Below are 18,962 nucleotides of genomic sequence, written 5' to 3' on the forward strand. Positions count from 1 at the left end.
GGTAAAGAGATGACTAACTGGGGATATGATGGAGGTCTATAAAATCATTAATAGTGTGGAGAAAGTGAATAAGGAAGTGTTATTTACCTCTTCACATAACACAAGAACCAGGGGTCACCCAATACAATTAATAGGCAGCATGTTTAAAACAAAGGGAAGTACTTCTTCACATAGTCAACCTGTGGAACTCATTGCCAGGGGATGTTGTGAAGGCCAAAAGTATAAATGACTTCAAAAAAGAATTGGATACATTCATGGTGGATAGGTCCATTCATGGCTATTAGCATGTAACCCCATACTCCAGGTATTCCTAAACTTCCAACTGTCAAAAGCATCTGGCACTGGCCACTGTCAAAGACCCGATACTAGACTATATGGACTATTCATCTGACCAAGTATGGCCATTCTTATACTATGAGAACGTCCCGTCCCAATCACTGTATAAGGTGTGGAGGGAGAGATTCCCTCCTGCAAAGTTTGAGAGGTGTAGCTTTTACAGAATAGGTAGTGAATGAAAGGGCTCTGATAAATTTTTCGCTGTGCTGCAGTTAGCCATTCACACACAAAGTGCAGCCTTCTGTAGTTTCACTCTTTCTGAGCTTAGTGAGAAAAGTCCTTTTCAAAATGTACTGTGCATACGCTGCAGAGTGTGATTTTCATCAGGTAATACCTTGGTCAAATCAAACCAATTTTCGCAATTAAACTCAAAGTCTCTACTACTTGTCAATGAAAACTATTTCCCTTTTGAAATTTAGGGTTTTTTACATCACCATTTTTTATAACGGAGGAAATTTTCCCCCTTACTCTAAACAGATTAATTTTGAGCAAACTTAGTTAATCAAAGCCACTCACATTCATAAAGAGCGAAGCCTAGAAATTTCACCCCAAAAGATGAGTTTCACAAAGCTTATAAGCAATAACAATTGGGGTTGTTTGAATGAAAACTTGAGTAAGTTTAAAAATAGCAGTTCCTGTCACTCCAGCTATAATAAATAAGGTTTCATTTTCAGGTCAGTTTTGACCCAGTTCCCTCAAGAACTTCTACATTTAAAAAACTTTTCTGCCTGAAATTTTCCATATGTGATCTCCTGACAGATTTTTTTAGGGGGGTGAGGGGGTGGGTAGGAGAGGGTCAGAATTTCAAGTGGATTGGTCCAACTGTTTGAATGGTGTGTCAAAAGACGAGTATTTTACTTTTGGAAGGTCTTCTAACAATTATTTCATTGTGTATCTCAAACAGCTTGGTATAAGAATTCCAAACTTGTTGCATTCATTAGGACTCAGAACAAATGCAGGTTGAACTGTTTTGTAGTTAATGTGAAAGTTATTTGTTGTTTCTGGGTGCTATCCCAAATCTCCAGAATGATAATTTTCAGGAGGAGTTCTCTATTTTATTCACCCCACAGAAGCAGAAGAGGATGTGTAACAGAGCTTTTGAGTTCTGCAGGGATTCCTGGAGAGTCTGAAAACACTAAGTTGTACAGGGACTTTCTATATAAGTTTTACTGCATCAAGTTTTTTTTTTTTAAATCTTTCCCCCCAAAAACCCTAATCAAGTTCTCAAAGTTCTAGAGCGAAAAGGTTATAAACAGATATTGATGTGACTAATAATGCTAGAACACTGTAGTAACATCAGAAAACAAATACTTAACAGGATGGGAAATTGGACTGTTGTATTAATGTAGATGGAATATATGGGCCAAAAGTGTCAAAGATGTTAACACACCCGTCACTGTCCAACATTAAACAGTGTTAAATAAGGTTTGGGGTTTGGTATACAGAGACCTCAGCCTACTTAGTACCATGACAACCACACCATTAAAAATTTACTTTAACCATTTATTAAAGATACAGAAAAGAAGGAAAAACAGTTAAAGCATTTGAAATGTAAAGTATTAAATCAGGCTTTCATTTTAACAGGATCCCTTGTTCCCTTTTCCGTTAGCTGGAGAGAGGTGTTTTTTTAAAGAAAAGGCAGCGCTCCCCCTTGTCTGACAGTCTCTTAGATGGTATGAAAGATTGTAATAACTGTCCTTTTGGGGAAAAGAGAAGTTAGGTGAGATAGGCTTGGAGCTGTCACAGCTGCTGCTGTTAAAGTTTGATCACACACACGCACACAATGCAGCTTCCGTCTCTGGTGTTGACTGTCACTTGCAGACTCTGCTGGAAAAACAAGACACAGCACATGGTCTTACCAGTCACTCCAAGAACTGACAAACTTATACCAGCAGTGGGCTGTTTAGCACATAGCTTTTTAGCTGCCTCTCTGGTCACAGGCTCACAGCAGTGTTGCAAAATACACAGTCTTGGCAGCCTAAACCTGACTCTGATTAAACAGGAGTTAAAAAATGAGAGGAATAGGAAAGAGAAGAAATACGGTAGGGAAGGAAAGACACACACAAAGGGGATAGGTGTGTGTGTGTCAATCACAAGCCAGATGGTATTCAGGATTTAGCCAGAGCCACTGGAGGTGGTGATGTCATCTTGGGCAGACTCTAGTCAGGACACCTCTTAGGATGAGGATGACAAAAGCACTGCTGTGCCATAGTGAATCCCGGGGTCCCAGGAAGAGGTAGGCTGGCAGCCATGATGGTAAAACTTGCTCCTCTCCCCCTCTTTTCAGTCAGCAGTTATCCCCCTTTGTTTCATCTCCACTAATGTCCCACAAAAAGTATTTTCTTTTTAAGAATCCCAAAAGGGACTGATGGGGGCAACATTATTTTGTCCATCAATTAGGTCTAATTTTGATACACCAATTTTGGTTCACTGTCTTCCAGTCCTGTGCTTTTCTCGTTTGCCGGGCATAATCTTAACACTCCTGGAGTTATATCAGGAGGCCTTTTTGTTTGTACTAATTCAGTCTGTCTCCCTTTTCCACCTTTTCTCATCAACATTTATGGTTATAGGTTATTGTGACACTTTATGAACTTTGACTCACTTTTCACAATTGAGCTCACAAATAGGGTAAATTTGTAGGCCCAGTTATCACAGCAGGACTTCTCATTAAATGTTAGTAAGGAAATGTGTTGTGGCTATGGGTTTATGAGCTACATCCTAGAAAGAAGTTGCATAAAATAGGAGTTGTCAGGCTAATTTTATGTTATGGTAGGACTTTTGGATGGGCAATTTAATATGGAAGGTGTTCAGATACCACAGATAAAACCTACATCTCTATCTAGAGTGCTAGGTCAAAATACCAGAGAACAGTTATGATTAAGGAATCTGTGAAGACCCCAAAACAAGAACCAAAGATAGCTAGTTTGGTAAAATCTTGGAAAAAAACCTCAGACTAAGCGATTGTTAAATACTAAATTCATTTGACATGGTGTGTGATGTAGTACTTCTGCGTCAGATTACTTTTAAAAAGGCCCATCAGTCACAGGCAAATAAGCTGTTGGCGAGGGGGACAGAAGTGTAATAAAAGGCCATTACTCGTTTGTTTCTAACTTTCTGTATCTCTACAGCCATTGTTCAATTTGTTGTTTGTGTCTAACAGAAAATGCCCCCTTTTTTGGGGAGGGGGGGTGTCAGAATTCTATGTTTGTGACAACCATCTGTTTTGCAAATACCTGAAGGGTCACCATTCAGCCTTTCTACTTTGCGTAGGCAGTGAAGGCAAGCTAATATAAATGTTATGTAGATACGGTAAATTCAGTCCAAATGAAGAGGAGTGCCCCATATTGGTTAAGTGACCTCTCCATCTAGAATTGTCATTTTGACTTGCCCTACCATAATAGAAGCAGCCCTGATGGGTTCTCAAAGGAATTCCATCTGCGTCTCAACCACGATGATGTGGATCCTGTAGGGAGAAAAATAGGAGAGGACCCACAGGACTCTGACGTGGACACCTGAACTCTATGGGGAAAACCCCCGAAAGTATGTCCTATAGAAATCCAGGGAAATAAAAAGTAAATTGGTTCCTTACTGAAATGGACAATACCAAGGAGTTGAACACCAGGATATCTGACCCGCTTTCAAAATGCATATTCTGGGTGTGTGGGGGCAACATCATCCACAGTGTAATTACCAGTGTTTCAAAATAATTCATTGTTGTCATATCAAAGGGGAGTAGGGGTTGGGGGAATTGTTGGGGGAAATGGCTACAAATTTTGCTATGCTCCAGTCTCCTTGAACTGTTGAACTTTCATTGCTGCAGCAAACAAGCAAATACTATTTCAAACAGATGTGTTAACTTTAACTTCACTTGAAATATACGATACGGTTTATTTAAAGAAAAAAATTCTGGCAAATGCAATAGTAAAAATCAGGTAATTAGGCTGTTTCCTCTTAGACGTTCCTAATGTGTAGTTCAGCATATCAGGAGAATGATAATCCCTCGCCTTAAAACAGACTAGCTAAAAAAACTGCCTATATTTCTCAAAGTCTCTGTTGTGTTTTTTACCTGTGACTATGTGGGGCTCTTTGTGGACAGAGGTTTTAACAGCTTATGCTCCTTTTTAAATGGTCTGAGGAGAGATGGCCGTGATGTGTGAGGGTTCATTAATTATTGCTCTTACTGATGTTTGCACAGGCTGTTGGAATCATAAATGTCAATCTGTCAGAATGGGATGGGTTCAAAACAAACCTGATTGAGTGCCTCAAAAGCTGCCATGAAGCTAGAGATTAAACAGATTCATTTCTTTCTTGAAAGCAAGCAGCAAGGGAAGGGATTTCCTTTCTTTCCTACTTCTTTTCCTTCTCTTCCCCCATCCTCTACATTTTCCAAGCACTCACCTCTCTGCTGGCCTCACAGTCCCCCGGCAATGTCAAGAAAGAGCCACAGTGATTGTTAGTGAAGCCATGTGTGTGCAGGCTGCAAACTCTGCTGTGGTAGGAGAGTGACTGGAAGACTGGGATTCAGTTCTGACAGTCCGGGCACGATTTATTTGGAAATTACGAGGGGGAGAACATGAGTAATGAAGACAAGAACTGTGACAGTCAGGAACAACTGTCAACTGTTTCAGAGACAAAACAGAATTTTTAAGAACATTGCTCTATTTGTTGTTCTACTCAACTCTCCAATTTAAAACTTGCTCTACTAAATTACCAATCTTCTCTCACTTTCAAATAAGTTTGACAGAGAAGCTACAATTAGAAAAATCTGCATCTTTAGAAGAGGTAGATTAGAAAAATCCAAAGTTCCCATCTCTAAATGTGGAGTTGCAGTTAGTGAAAATGGAGGACAGAGTAATGTGTTACTCTGTAGATGGCTCAATTATTTAATTTTTCCTTCCTTCACGAGAATAAGGCTTTGTATTCTTACACCTGCAATTAAGAAACAGAAAGCTCTCTTCTCCCTTTCTCCACCAGGCTGTGTTAGAAGTAGAAACAAATTGACCTCCAAAATGAACATGAAAACTTACTCTCTCTTTTTTTTTTTAACACCCTTGTCTGTTGGTCACATGCCACCTTGTTTTGTAAGAACATATCAGCACCAGAAAGCATCCGCTTTGTTATAGCCCTTGTTGATTGTTTAATTGGTTGTAATTAGAATTTACTCTTGACTTCTGTGGCTTCATCAGTTTTATCCTGTTCCTGCAGCTCCTCTAGGATGCTGTTGAGCATACTTGTCTTGCATTTCACTATCCTGTCACTAAAACTACACCTCTACTCCGATATAACGCGACCCGATATAACGCGGTAAAGCAGTGCTCCGGGGGGGCGGGGCTGCGCACTCCGGCGGATCAAAGCAAGTTCAATATAACGCGGTTTCACCTATAACGCGGTAAGATTTTTTTGGCTCCCGAGGACAGCGTTATATCGGGGTGGAGGTGTATACATAAACTATTTCCATTCATAGTCCGCTCCCTATACTTTACTGCTGCAAGGTTTCAGTACATGTTTTACTTTAATCTTTTGGAAGGCAGGGTGATCTGGGGGAATGAACACCAAGTTGAGTCACAGTTCTGAATTCTAATGTCAACTCTTCCACTGACTGTGTAGGCAAGTCCATTGGCTCCCTGCCTCAGTTTCCTCATCCATAAAGTGGGGATAGTGCTTCCCTGCATTGCATTTTGTCATGAGGGCTAGTTAGTTTTTGTACAGTATATGAGCATGTAATACTAAATATAATTTCTAAGTAATGAGATAACTGGGCAACGGGCTACTGTCCTTTAAAATTAGGCTAAGCAACCTCTCTGTATGCTAACAAAATAGTGTTTAAACCAAGCAAGCCAGTAAGATACAGGCATCTAAAAGGCTTTATTTCTAAATCTTCTCTCATTTCTATTTGAGCCATCTTATCTATATATTTGATTAGTCATTTATTAATCAACAGGAAATGTGTAATTTAATATGTGGATGTAGTTAATTATACAGTTGCAAGCCTGACCCTGGGCAGCTGTTTATCTAATTTAGGGGGAGCGTATCCACAGGATTTGGCTATATTAACTAAATTAGACACTGCTTGGCACATGGATTTGAATTTCTCACGAAGACTTCATAATAATCCAGTAGGCCACTGTTTGTTCCATTAACTTAATTTAAAATGCAAAATTGACTGTGAGAAGAACCAGAATGGCTTATTTTTTTTGAGAGCAAAGATATGTGTGAAGTTAACCGTTTGGGAATGGCAATGTCGAATGTTGCTCTGAGGGATGAGTAGGTGGCAGGTGGTATGGTTCCTGTTACCCCCAACTGCTTAGCAGTGAAGAGGTGTACTGTCGTAGACTTCATTATTAAACACAGTATGTGTTCAAAGAGCCTTTGTCATGGAACTTCTTCTGTATTGCTGCATAGAGGTGGTTTGAGGTAAAATGGTGCCAATGGATCCATAACTACAAAGATCCATCTACTCCTGAGGGTATTCTGTGCCAAAAAAAATTAAAAATTCTGCACACAATATTTTAAAATTCTGCAGATTTTATTTGTCAAATACATGTGGAGGCTTCAGCATGGCACTGGGGAGCACAGGCCACTGGCTGCACAGAGATGGGAGATCACTGTGCAGCTCCCCCCCATCCCCCGTCGGGGTGGTCCAGGTGCAGGGGGAGTGGGGCTCATGGGGGGGAGGGGGGATTTCTGAGTCTGGGGCGGGTGAGGCTTGGCGGGAGAGTCTGCGTATGAGGGGGTCTACATGCATGGGGATTGGGCAGATGGGGAATCAGCTCCCTGTACAGGGATCCCTCCTCCTGCAGCTGAGGAGCGATGGGTGCAGGAAGCAGGGGGAGGGGTGGCGGGGGGAGTTTGCAGAGCTTCCTGCAGCTGTGGGAGAAATCTGGGGGTGGGTCTGACCTGGTCCTGGATGCCATGCAGGGGAAGAGGAAGTCTCGTCCTCCCCAGCCCAGCTGAGCCTGGCGCAGGGTAGGTGCCACCAGCTGGGTCTTCCCCATTCCCAACCCCCGCCGCACAATGATTTACCTCTCTGCCAGCTGCCCTGGGCACCCAAAACATACTGCTGGGAAGGGTCTCATGACTGCTCTTGTGGCTTCCCTTTGCTTCCCCGTCAGTCATTTTTCTGCAGAAAAACAACAATCTGCGGGGAATATAAATTCTGCGCATGCACAGTGGTGCAGAATTTCCCCACGAGTAATCATCCATTTCTCCCTCTTCCCTGCTAGATTCTGTCATGGCCTCCTTCCTTGTGGTATCTGAGCGCCCAGAGGGCAGCACATTATATGCTAAGTGTTACTACAGTCCTATAGTTATTTATTTATTTATAACTTAAGCACCAGCCATCTGTACAAAACGGATTTAAAAGACTGATACAGAAAAACAGATGTATTTAGAAATCCAGAAGGAATCGCTTTAGGTAAACTTATTTAAATGTAATAAGTCGTTCATTTGTGGGCCTCACAGAAGTGAATCTTTTGGTGGGATATGAATGAGCTGTAGGTCCCCTGTATACTGGTATAAGAGGCAGGCACCTATGGATACTACACACACAGCAGCATTTGAGGGCAAGAAAGTAGAGTAGTTTTAATTGTATGTGGTGGACAAGATGGGAAGTCATTGGTGCAAGTTAGAAGTGTGGTGAGATGGTCTAATTAGATGAGATAACATTGGCTAATGCATTTTGGACAGATCGGCGGGGAAGAGGTTCAATATGGATATCAAGTAAACCAAAGAGGAGGTTACTAGTAATCAATATGGAAAATAAAAAGGGTATGAATAACTGTTTACGCTGTTGTGCTAATCCTGTGCAGTGGCTTTGCTACTTGTGTAATGATTTGCTTCCTCACCCCTTTACAGAGTGTTCTGGCAAAGCACAGGGCATTGAATTTGGTCCTAAAAATATTCTTGCTGATGAAAACTTTATTTTAAAAATTGGTTCAGCTCACACAAATTAAACACGTTTTCCATCATTATAGTGAACCCGCAATGGCATTTTAAAATAAAGCTGTTTACAAAGCCAGGGTCCTGCCAGGAAGGCATGTTTGTTCTGTATTGCTGAATGTATGTTTTTACAATTGGTGTTGCTACAGTAACACGGATTTTTCTCAGACCCCATCCTACACTAGGATATTGACCCATTTCGACGCTGGCTTTCAGCAGTGGATCTCCTTGAAATAGTACTGCAGGCAGTTTGATTTGTAGTGTAGATGGGACAAACCCACTTTCAGGAAATGATTAAGACTTGGTTCTGCTGCAACAGCACTGTTGAGTTAGGGTTTTCCCCCCTCCCCCTCTTATTGCAGGCCTGTAATGTTACAGCAGAGCTGTTCTTCAAAATATTGTCCACTTAATGTACCTTTCTGGAAACAAAAGCCTTTTGTTCCTATGCAGGGAAAGGTTAACTTCTGAGAAAGTGGATGTTGAATCAAGGGGGAATGTGGTTGCAGAAATGAAATGGAAGAAGATTTGATTTTTGTTTTATATATTTTATTTCTAGGCCTGGGGGGGAGGGTACGTCCGAATCTGACAATATTGGGAGACCGTGGTGTCTGGGAACGCCTGTTCTCTCTGAATCCTGGACTCCCAACAAGGATTTTCTCTTGCACTCTCTCACCTGAAAAAAATGCTTACCTAACCTTTTTAGCCTGAAGGAAGTTGGTATTGTGAAGAGCATCCCACACGAAGATGGCAGGTTTGAGGGTGGGAGCCATTCATCTTGGACTTTTCTATAGTGCCAATCGCTGTGGTATGACAAAATGTCACGTGCAGTCAATTAATTAGCTTCTCATTCTTACGATAGATACACTAACAATTGCAGCATCTGCTGATTTACATCCTCTAAGAGTAGCGCATTTTATTTTCTTTCCCCCACACATTTTCTTAGAAGAGGAAATGTATATAAGTAAGGTTATTAATGGAAGTAGTGTCGTGCCTATTTAAAGAAAAAATCCAGGAGTGCTTTGAATCTATAGCATCCATGGGTTTAATTTATCTTGGTGATGTGTAATCATTTACATTTAGATTGTTATCCTTGTAGAGAAAGGGAGGCACAGTATGATGCTTTTGTATTCCGCCTTCAGTTTTCAGAGCTATAGCTAGCACACTGTGCCTTAAAGCCTCTGTTCTATCCAGCCAGGAAATAGGCTGAACTCACTTTCAGTTGTCTTTCATCAGAAGCCTTGTTCTGTTGGTTTGTGTATAGGGGGAATAAAGTCATGTAGGAGAAACTAAATGAGATGAAAAATGAAGCTTGCAATTGCTTAGGATGGTGTGCGCACTACATGTGACTGTGCACAACCAAGCCGTGGCCGGGGAGGAGTTATCCAGTTCATTTCATATTCAGTATTGTGTGCCAGGAGGGGTCCTTTTAGGGAACAAAGATAATTGCTCCCTTAGTTGGTGCCTGTTTTGACTGTTGAAGAATGTATATATGCAATAGAGCAGGAAGGAACATACTGCTTGCAAATGACCCCAGATGAAAGTAATAGACAGTTAATCTTTCTAGAACAGGACCTCAAAAAGGAGATTCTAACATTTCCCTCAAATGTTTGTTCTGAATATTACAGATTCACAGTCAGAGAGCGAGGCTTCTCCTGTGAAACGGCCACGGCTACTGGAGGACAGTAATGACAGGCCTGAGGAAACCAGTCGATCCAAACAGAAGAGCAGACGCAGGTGCTTCCAGTGCCAAACAAAACTGGAGCTAGTACAGCAGGAACTGGGATCATGTCGCTGTGGTAAGTACTGGTTGTCAATACTGTTAAAATTAAGCTTTCAACAGAATGACATTAGGTACCGTTGCATGGATGGGAAAATGTAGCAGTCATATTCAGACCTTTTAAAGATAAATTTGAGAGAAAGGATCTAGCTTTCATTGGTGGCAAAAGTTACAGTTAATGCTGTCAGATAAATTTCCACTAATGCTCCGTCATTATGTAGAGCCTTCTACCAAAGGATCTCAAACCATTTAACACGCATAAATGAATGTGGCTTCATAACTCCCTGTGAGGTGGATGAATGTTATGCCCACTTTATAGCTGAAGAAGCTTGAAGCACAGAGAAGGTCAGCTGACTTGCTGAAGATCACACAAAAGTCTGCTGCAGAACCTGGAGCAGAAACACAGGTCTTCCTCTGTCCTGTATGTAAATTACAAGAAAGTCCTTTCTCCCTGTATAAGAATCCTATCTTTAGATGGGTCTGTAACGTTCCAAAAAACCACCCCTTTCCTTTGCGCTGAATGTTTCTATGCCTGATGTCAACCCAAAGGAGACTTTTCCATAAGTTGAGGAAATTGTTCAGCTATTTGAGTATTTTTTTTGTGTGGGGGAGGAGAGAGATGCTATTGCCTATGCTGACCACCAACTTGTCTCATTCAGACTGCTCTAAAGCTATTGGACTTTGGAACTTGTATTATTACATGTAAAAGGGTTCTTTTGGAAAAGTGATGAATGTGGTAGACACCATGGCCTCGTCTACACTGGGGGGGGGGGGGAAGAGGGAGGGAATCGATCTAAGATACGTCGACTTCAGCTACGCTATTCTTGTAGCTGAAGTTGCGTATCTTAGATTGAATTAAAATTACTTACTTCGCGTCCTCGCGGCGCGGGATCGATGGCCGCGGCTCCCCCGTCGACTTTGCTTCCGCCTCTTGCCGAGCCCCGGAGTTCAGCAGTCGACGGGAGAGTGATCGGGGATCGATTTATCGCATCTACACTACACCCGATAAATGGATCCCTGATAGATCGATCGATCGCTACCCGCCGATCTGGCGGGTAGTGTAGATGTACCCCATGGGAGAAATTAATGTCTCATCCACACAAATACAATTGTATTTGTTGTAATCAATTTGCAATACACTCAGTAGACTTGGTTACAACAAACACATGGTACTTCTATTTGAATAGTAATTTTTTTCACAACACAACCATGTATCAACCGAGTTTGTGCTTCCTGCATACCACACTGCCTAATCCTGTTGATGTTCATACATTTGGTGAAGTCTGTCTACTTTTTTCATGATGCCTCAATACAGTAATTGAGTGCTCAGAGGACTTGCAAACACAATGACACCTGTGGCATGTGGACCAATGCACTCTGGGATGTCCTACTACATAGAACTGAGAGGAAGTACTGTCCAAACTGGTTATGCAGGCATAGTTAGGGGGTCCTATCTTCAATATGAAATGTCTCCTGATAATAAGTGCTACAAAGACAACCATGTACGGCCTAGAACTCTGGTAAGGATGAAACATGTTTAACTCCCTGGTATTGGGTATTAACCATAGATGTGTACAGAAACTACGTGGAGAATCAGACAAACCATTGACTGCTTATACAATCAAAAGTTGTGGTGTAGAGGCTTTAATGGAAGCTGGTTGAAAACTGAGTTCTGGACATGCACAGTAAGGCATCTGGTGAGATTTTCAGCAAACTACTGCAGCCCTGCTCTCTGTGACATAGCTTGGTACATTTTCTCTTCCCAACATGATGGATGCAGAAGCTGAAGCTCTTAGGCTGCATTTGTCACAATTTGAATGAGGGAGTTCGTAAATGCCTGCCTGAAATACACACAGAAAAATCCTCCCTAACATCAAGGTTAAGAGAATTTTGCAAGTATAAAAATAAGTGGATTGTGTAACTTTAGAATCAGCAATTTTTGCTGTATTCTGCAAATTCTAAACTTCCATTTAAAAATAAGTTCTCATATGAAGATACAGCCATCACATTGGCAATCAATATACTGTTGCCCTATCATTGCTAGTTTAGTAGAAACAGGGCTGGCTCCAGCTTTTTTGCCGCCCCAAGTGGCGAAGTGGGGAAAAAAAAGATAAAGCCGCCATCGGCGGCAGCTCTACCGCACCGCTTCATTCTTCAGCAGCAATTCGGCGGCGGGTCCTTCGCGCTGAGAGGGACGTGCCACCCCTTTCCATCGGCCGCCCCAGGCACCTGCTTCCTTCGCTGGTGCCTAGAGCCGGCCCTGAGTAGAAAAGTATTTCCGTCCAAACAGTAGCAACTGCAAATGTGAAAATGCACACCTCCTCGACTATGTATGTCTCAGTGGTAAAGATTTTATTGTCTAAGCCAGTGGTTCTTAACCAGTGGCAGTGTACCTCTGGGAGTATGCTGAGGTCTTCCAGGGGGTACATCAACTCATCTAGATCTTTGCCTAGTTTTGCTACAGGCTACATAAAAAGCACTAGCAAAGTCAGTACAAACTAAAATTTCATACGGACAATGACTTGTTTATATTGCTCTATACTATACACTGAAATGTAAGTACAATATTTATATTCCAGTTGATTTATTTTATAATCATATGGTAAAAATAAGAAAGTAAGCAACTTTTCAGTAATAGTGTGCTATGACACTTTTGTATTTTGATGTCTGATTTTGTAAGCAAGTAGTTTTTAAGTGAGGTGAAACTTGGGGGTACGCAAGACACATGAGACTGCTGAAAGGGGTACAGAGGTACAGAAGTCTGGAAAGGTTGAGAGCCATGGTCTAAGGGTCTTTGCACTGTCTGGTTAAACAAAAGTGGCAATTAGATGCCAAAGTAATCACAAAAAATTGCAACATAAGCGACAATGAAGTTAAAAATTGTATTTAAAAAAAAAAAAAAAAAAAAAAACTCCTTCCCTTAGTTAGTAGTAGCTTCATGTTATTAAAATTGAAAAGTATTTAAATTCAAGGCCTGGTCTACATACAGATTTTGTACCAGTATAACTATTTCAGATAGGGATGTAGTTTTTTACTGAAACCGTTACATTGGCACAACCCTGAGTGTAGACACAATTATATCCGTTTTATGGTGCTTTAAGCATAGCTTATTCACTGTTCTGTATGGGAACAGCTATACTGGTATAATTACATCCACACTAGGGAGATCCTTTCAGGTTCTCATGAAGTAGCACCATAATACGTAGGGCCCTACCAAATTCATGGCCATGAAAAACGCGTTATGGACCATGAAATCTGGTTTCCCCCCGTGAAATCTGGTCTTGTGTGCTTTTATCCTATATTATACAGATTTCACGGGGGGAGACCAGTGTTCCTCAAATTGGAGGTCCTGACCCAAAAGGGAGTTGAAGGGGAGTCGCAAGGTTATTTTAAGGGGGTCACGGTATTGCCACCCTTATTTCTGCACTGCCTTCAGAACTGGGTAACCGAAGAGCAGCGTCTGTTAACCAGGCACCCAGCTCTGAAGGCAGCGCCCCGCCAGCAGCAGTGCAGAAGTAAGGGTGGCAATACCATATCATGCCACCCTTACTTCTGCACTGCTGCTGGCAGCGGCGCTGCCTTCAGAGCTGGGCTCCCAGCCAGCAGCCACCGCTCTCCAGCTGCCCAGCTTTGAAGGCAGCACTGCCGCCAGCAGCAGCGCAGAAGGGTAGCAGTACCGCAACTCCCTCTACAATAACCTTGTGACCGCCGCACAACTCCCTTTTTGGGTCAGGATCCCTACAGTTAGAACACTGTGAAATTTCAGATTTAAATAGCTGAAATCATGAAATTTATTATTTTTAAAATCCTATGACTGTGAATTTGGTAGGGCCCTAATAATACAGACTGGGTTTTTAATGGTTTCAACTGGATATATGTAACTGTTTGCAAATGTTTCTACTAGATTTAGGGTTAATAAAAGCTTGTTTACAAAACCTAAATTTGGGGCCAAATTGTTCTTGTAGAATAAGCCAGGAAATGAAAAGTTAGATTCCGTGCAGCCATGTGGCACATCCTATGCAATTTACAGGATAGACTATTAATAACATAAATACATTTAGTCTATGCAATCAGTGAGAGAAACAGGAATAACGAATGCTAATACTGTGTGTGCACTGTGGTCAAACAAACAGTACTGCAGGAAGCTCAGCTGGTACATTGCCTGGCTTTAAGGATGCAATCATAATATTTTATTTAATGTGTATGTATTATAAATAAATTGCACATACGTGATGTGTTAGCATAAAAGTTCGATTTGTATGAGTTTGGGATGGACACATTACAAATAAAAAGTCCCCAGCAACTTATGCGGATCACCCCAAACTGATAAACCTCTCTACTTTCACTCATCAACATGTAATCTGTCACAATTAGAGAAGCTGATTTTAGAAAATGTTCTAGCTGAGTTTATTATTATTTGTCTATCCTTCTACCTCTAAAGTCAGGTTGCCTTAGTCAGGATGAACCAAGCTAGAGTGGTAGAAAAAATAAAACAAATATTTTAAAACTCTAATTATTTAAGATGTTGTATAGCTCAAGAAGTCATGATTTAAGGTTGCCATTTTGCAAGCAGTCACAACTAGAAATAGATGCTGGGTGTTTCACTGGAAAGCCGGGAATACAAACTTTCAACTGGGATAAAATAAATGTATGTCCTTAGAGGGGTTTGCAGGATACAAAACCTTAAACTTGACACTGGTCCAAAACTAATGAGAGTTCTGGACCCTTTGCCAGTATAACCTTAAATCTTTGGATCCTTCATTCTTATTTGAGGTGAAGGAAAAAGTGTTTTTGGAAGCTCCTCAAAGTTTTTTAATTTCAAACGTAGTTTTCATGGTAATATTTGGCAGAAAGCAAGCAAGGTGATCAAAAGTACAAACAGTGCAGTTTTTCTCAGCAGCAGAAGAAAGGGAATTTATTGCATGAATCTCATGATTGTATGTAATCGCACACAAATCCATCTGGAATAGCGATTAAAATCAATATAGGCTCCTTTGGCCACTGACCAGAACAGTTGCATTGTCTGAGATTGCACATTGGCTTGTTGCCTGAGTTAAAAGCCACTGGAAAATTATCTCACTCCTTGGCAATGCATTCCACTAATTTTTGTAACCTTGACACTAGTCCTAATGAGCTACTGCCATTCGAGGAAGTGCACTGGATAACACCGCTAGTGGAAAGGGAACCTTGTACATATAGGACATTGATTAAAATAGAAAAATCTGTAGAATAACCATATCATAGGAATACTATGTGGCTTTGTGGGGTGTGCCTTGTGAACACAGGGGAAGCAACAAATTGAAATATTTTACAATTCTTAAGAAGCAAATTAGGAGTTATCAGTAAGCTGTTATGACAAGCTGTGTTTTGCTCTAACTCTGCAATGAACCACACCAATTCAAGAGAAGAATATCCTCATTGCTTTCTTTTGGAAAGTTAACTCAGTTCCTGAAGAAAACATTTTCTCTTGGTTCCTTGAGTGGGAGTTCTTTTCACAGTCACATGAGTTGGGAGATGGAAAGAAAGGGCCTTCCATTGCTCAGCTAATGGGAAACTGGTTTGGATGACAACTTTCTGTTGAATTTAATTCTGTAACGTTGGGCCATGGTCAGATCAAGACTTTAAGAAGCACTCTACACAGAACTCTTTCACAAGCAAAGTAACAGACTTGTTGCTTTCAAAGTCAATCCATGTACAAAATGATCAAAAACGAGGTAACAGGATCATCTGTCTCTGCTCCAGAGCTGTAGTTTTCAGATTTGGGACTCTCCATTTTATTTCCATGGCTTGTGATACTGTGCCAGCTGTCAAAACAACTATGCCAAAAGAGGCAGCAAGGGTACAGTCTCCAAAGGCAGCTTAACGTCTCTTCAACATTTACAAGTTGTCTTTTTCCCATAAAGTCACCTGCCCCTGCACTAGAATTAACACTAAATATGATAGAGAGGTAACTGGACAATGCATGCCTTTTCTTTGAATTTGGGTGTTTATTTTGTTGCCAATATTTTTTTAAAAAGAAAATTCTCCCCAAAGTCTGCTTTTTCTCTGGAAGGGTAGCATTAACAATGAACCCTCAAGAGACAGCTCCTCCAGAACAAGGTGCCTGTGCTTTTTCTTTTGTAGTTACTGCATTTCCACTCTGATAACCCATGTGCTAGGGAGAGGATTTGTAATATTTGATTAGGCCGTTGGTTCATCAAGTTGGGTATGCTGCCTCCAGCAGACTTGTTTGCATGCAAGATCTGATGCAATTCTTCCTGCTATTATCGGGCATGCAGTGAGCAATCAGATGAGCTGTATATGCAGTGATTTTTCCCCATCTACCCTGAATTTCTGAAGCGAGCAGTGCCTATTTCTGAATATATCGTCCACTAAATGACTGTCTAGAAGCTCATTAGATAATGCTGTCTGCTAAGCAAACCCCTCTGCAACCCATTACCCAGTGCAGATTTCACAAATGTGTGTCCTTCGCAGTCTGCCCATACTCAGGAACTTACGCTTTCAGAATAACATTGAGATGTTTACATTCTGAACAATGCATGGCTTTACTTTCAGCAGTTTCTGGTGATTTACAAATGCTTGTAAAATGCAGTTTTTGCATTAGCTTAGAGCTTATATGGCCTTGCTTACCAGTGTCATCTGAAATAGATATCCAGAGCTTACACCATAGTTTTACAGTTTCCAAGTCCTAACGATATGATGCTTCAAGACTGTTACACCTCTCCAGGTGTAATCACTCTCCTGCAGGACACTGCACTTCAGAGAACTGGGGCCAGACATGCCCTATATACCTTGAGAGACATCTGCGAACTGCTCCATTGCTCCCACTGCCTCTCAGATAGACAGGCATCACCATGGATCCCATTTCATTGACACTACATGGAACTTCAGACAAATTTAACAGTGCTTTAGGGGTGGGGGAGGGGAGAAAACAATTTACTACTGAGAAGGGAATCCCAATAAAGATGCTTTAAGCTCAAACACAACATTTCTCAGCTGTAGAAAGATTGTTTTTATATATTCACAATCTTTTTTTCATTCCCCTTTCCCTCTGTACAGCTTATTAACTGCTGACAAGAAATTCACAGCTCATAAATAATGCTTAAGAGCCATTGCTATATAAATTGAATGTGTTATGAATTGTGATGGGCCTTTTTGTAGCACTCTGTGCCTAAAGCAGGAAGAACAGAGGATGTCATTTTCATTAATTTCTAATGAGGTGCCAATTAAAGGCAAGGAAGGCGCTCAGAAGGGAAGAGTTCCAGAGCTCCCCTGAATCCTCTACCCTGGGGCTGTCATATGAACACTCTGCCAAGCTGTCTCTGGAAATTCCATTAAATTGCAATCTCATCCAGAGCGCACACAGACAAATTCCACTTCCCTTTGATCTTCAAAAGAGCAATTTGTAAGACGAGTTCTGAGCCTTCTCTCACAGTGAACTGGGAGAAGTGATCGGAATTGTTAATTGCCAATGCACTTTGCAGGCTTCAGTGAGGAGGCGAAATTCGAAAATGAATTCATTCTGTGCCTCTCTGACTGGATAACCTTTAAATCAACAATATCGGAGTAACACCAGTTTCCTATGAAACCTTTCTAGAAGCCAATTACACCAGGCATGTGTTCAGATAGAGGATTCTAGCATTGTGTGAATCCTTGAATAGTTTAGTTTCCCATGATGGATAATGATTGCATAAAAATACTGTTACTTAATATCTGGTTCAGTGGGCAAGTAGATCAGCTATTACATTAGGAACCTTATCTCCTAAAGTGTATTTTAATATAAGCTTTCTGCCAAGAGTGTAAGCAACACAGAATTGAGCAGTGGGTCATGTTTGCTCTGCAAATCAAACTGCTGATTCCGTAGGAGTGGTGAGCAAGGTTGCCAACCATGAGCAAACTTGTTGACTAAAATTAAAGACACTGAAAATGGCAACATAAAGTTGAGAGTTCTTCCTTTTTCCAGTGTAAATTTCCTAATTGATTATTTGTAGGATGGATTCACAGGCTTTACATTAATGATTTGATAAGATATGTGGCCATTAACTGAAGCTGTACACATTTTCAAAAATACATTGAAATTATAATAGTCTAAATCATAGAAGCTGTTTGCATAGAAAATATTGCTTAATTTTATGACAGTATTTCTCCACACAGCAGATGAATATTTACAACTAGTAAACTGTTTAGTCACTAAAAATTGATTCCTGGTATCACTTGATTTTTAAAGTCAAACCTTAAAAGCCTGTCAAGGTCTTTGTTAACAGTGTTAGATTTACAGTGGCTTTCTGGAGTGGTGTAAAATCACAGAAAACTGTGAGCTGAGCTTCTCTCCTCTGTACTAAAAATCTCTTGTAAGACTTACGAGGATGGCTTAGGGGATTGGCAGTAATGGGATTTCCCCTCTTTCACCATTTCAAATCCAGCCTTGGTCAGCAGTTACAGAAAAATTACTACCATCTGCTGGCTGTTCAGTGGTCCCTGTGAAATGAATTAGTGCTCTGTGTTCAGTTCCTAGTGGACATACATGTTCATATCCCCTCCCCCCATAACAAGTGTCTGTCATTGGCATTCTGTTAGCAGTCCCTGCAGAAGCTGTGACTGAATGGGCCACTGAGACTGAGCTTCCCTTTAACCCCTCGTGGTGGTCCCTCAGACTTGTACTGCTGTTGCCTGTCCAATATCTTTTCTGTCAATAGGTGCCTTTAGTCTCCCTGACTGTCAATCCAGAACCTAGCCTTAAAATGGGGCACAGGGAGGGAAGAAATGTGAAAACCTTTCATTTAAGGCCCCATCTATGTTTAACAATAACCATGAGTAAGCACTGTTTTGAAACAATGTTGCAGAGCAGTCATATAGAAGTAGTTTTCTCACCTTTGTGGCCAGAAAAGACATGTTATAACTGTTAGGACCT

At 41.1% G+C, this 18,962-nt stretch overlaps 1 protein-coding gene across 2 annotated transcripts in view; it reads left to right on the forward strand.

Annotated features, from left to right (window-relative positions):
* Window positions 1-18,962, forward strand: part of ZFAND3 (zinc finger AN1-type containing 3) — a 242,068-nt gene that overhangs the window by 198,960 nt on the left and 24,146 nt on the right. For both annotated transcript variants that reach the window (XM_065400535.1, XM_065400536.1), the window contains one exon: window positions 9,900-10,070. In XM_065400535.1, coding sequence (XP_065256607.1) covers window positions 9,900-10,070 — 171 coding nt within the window. The remainder of the gene's footprint in view (window positions 1-9,899; window positions 10,071-18,962) is intronic.

Source organism: Emys orbicularis, chromosome 3 (assembly GCF_028017835.1).
Source record: "Emys orbicularis isolate rEmyOrb1 chromosome 3, rEmyOrb1.hap1, whole genome shotgun sequence".
In the NCBI taxonomy this organism is placed as follows: domain Eukaryota; kingdom Metazoa; phylum Chordata; order Testudines; family Emydidae; genus Emys; species Emys orbicularis.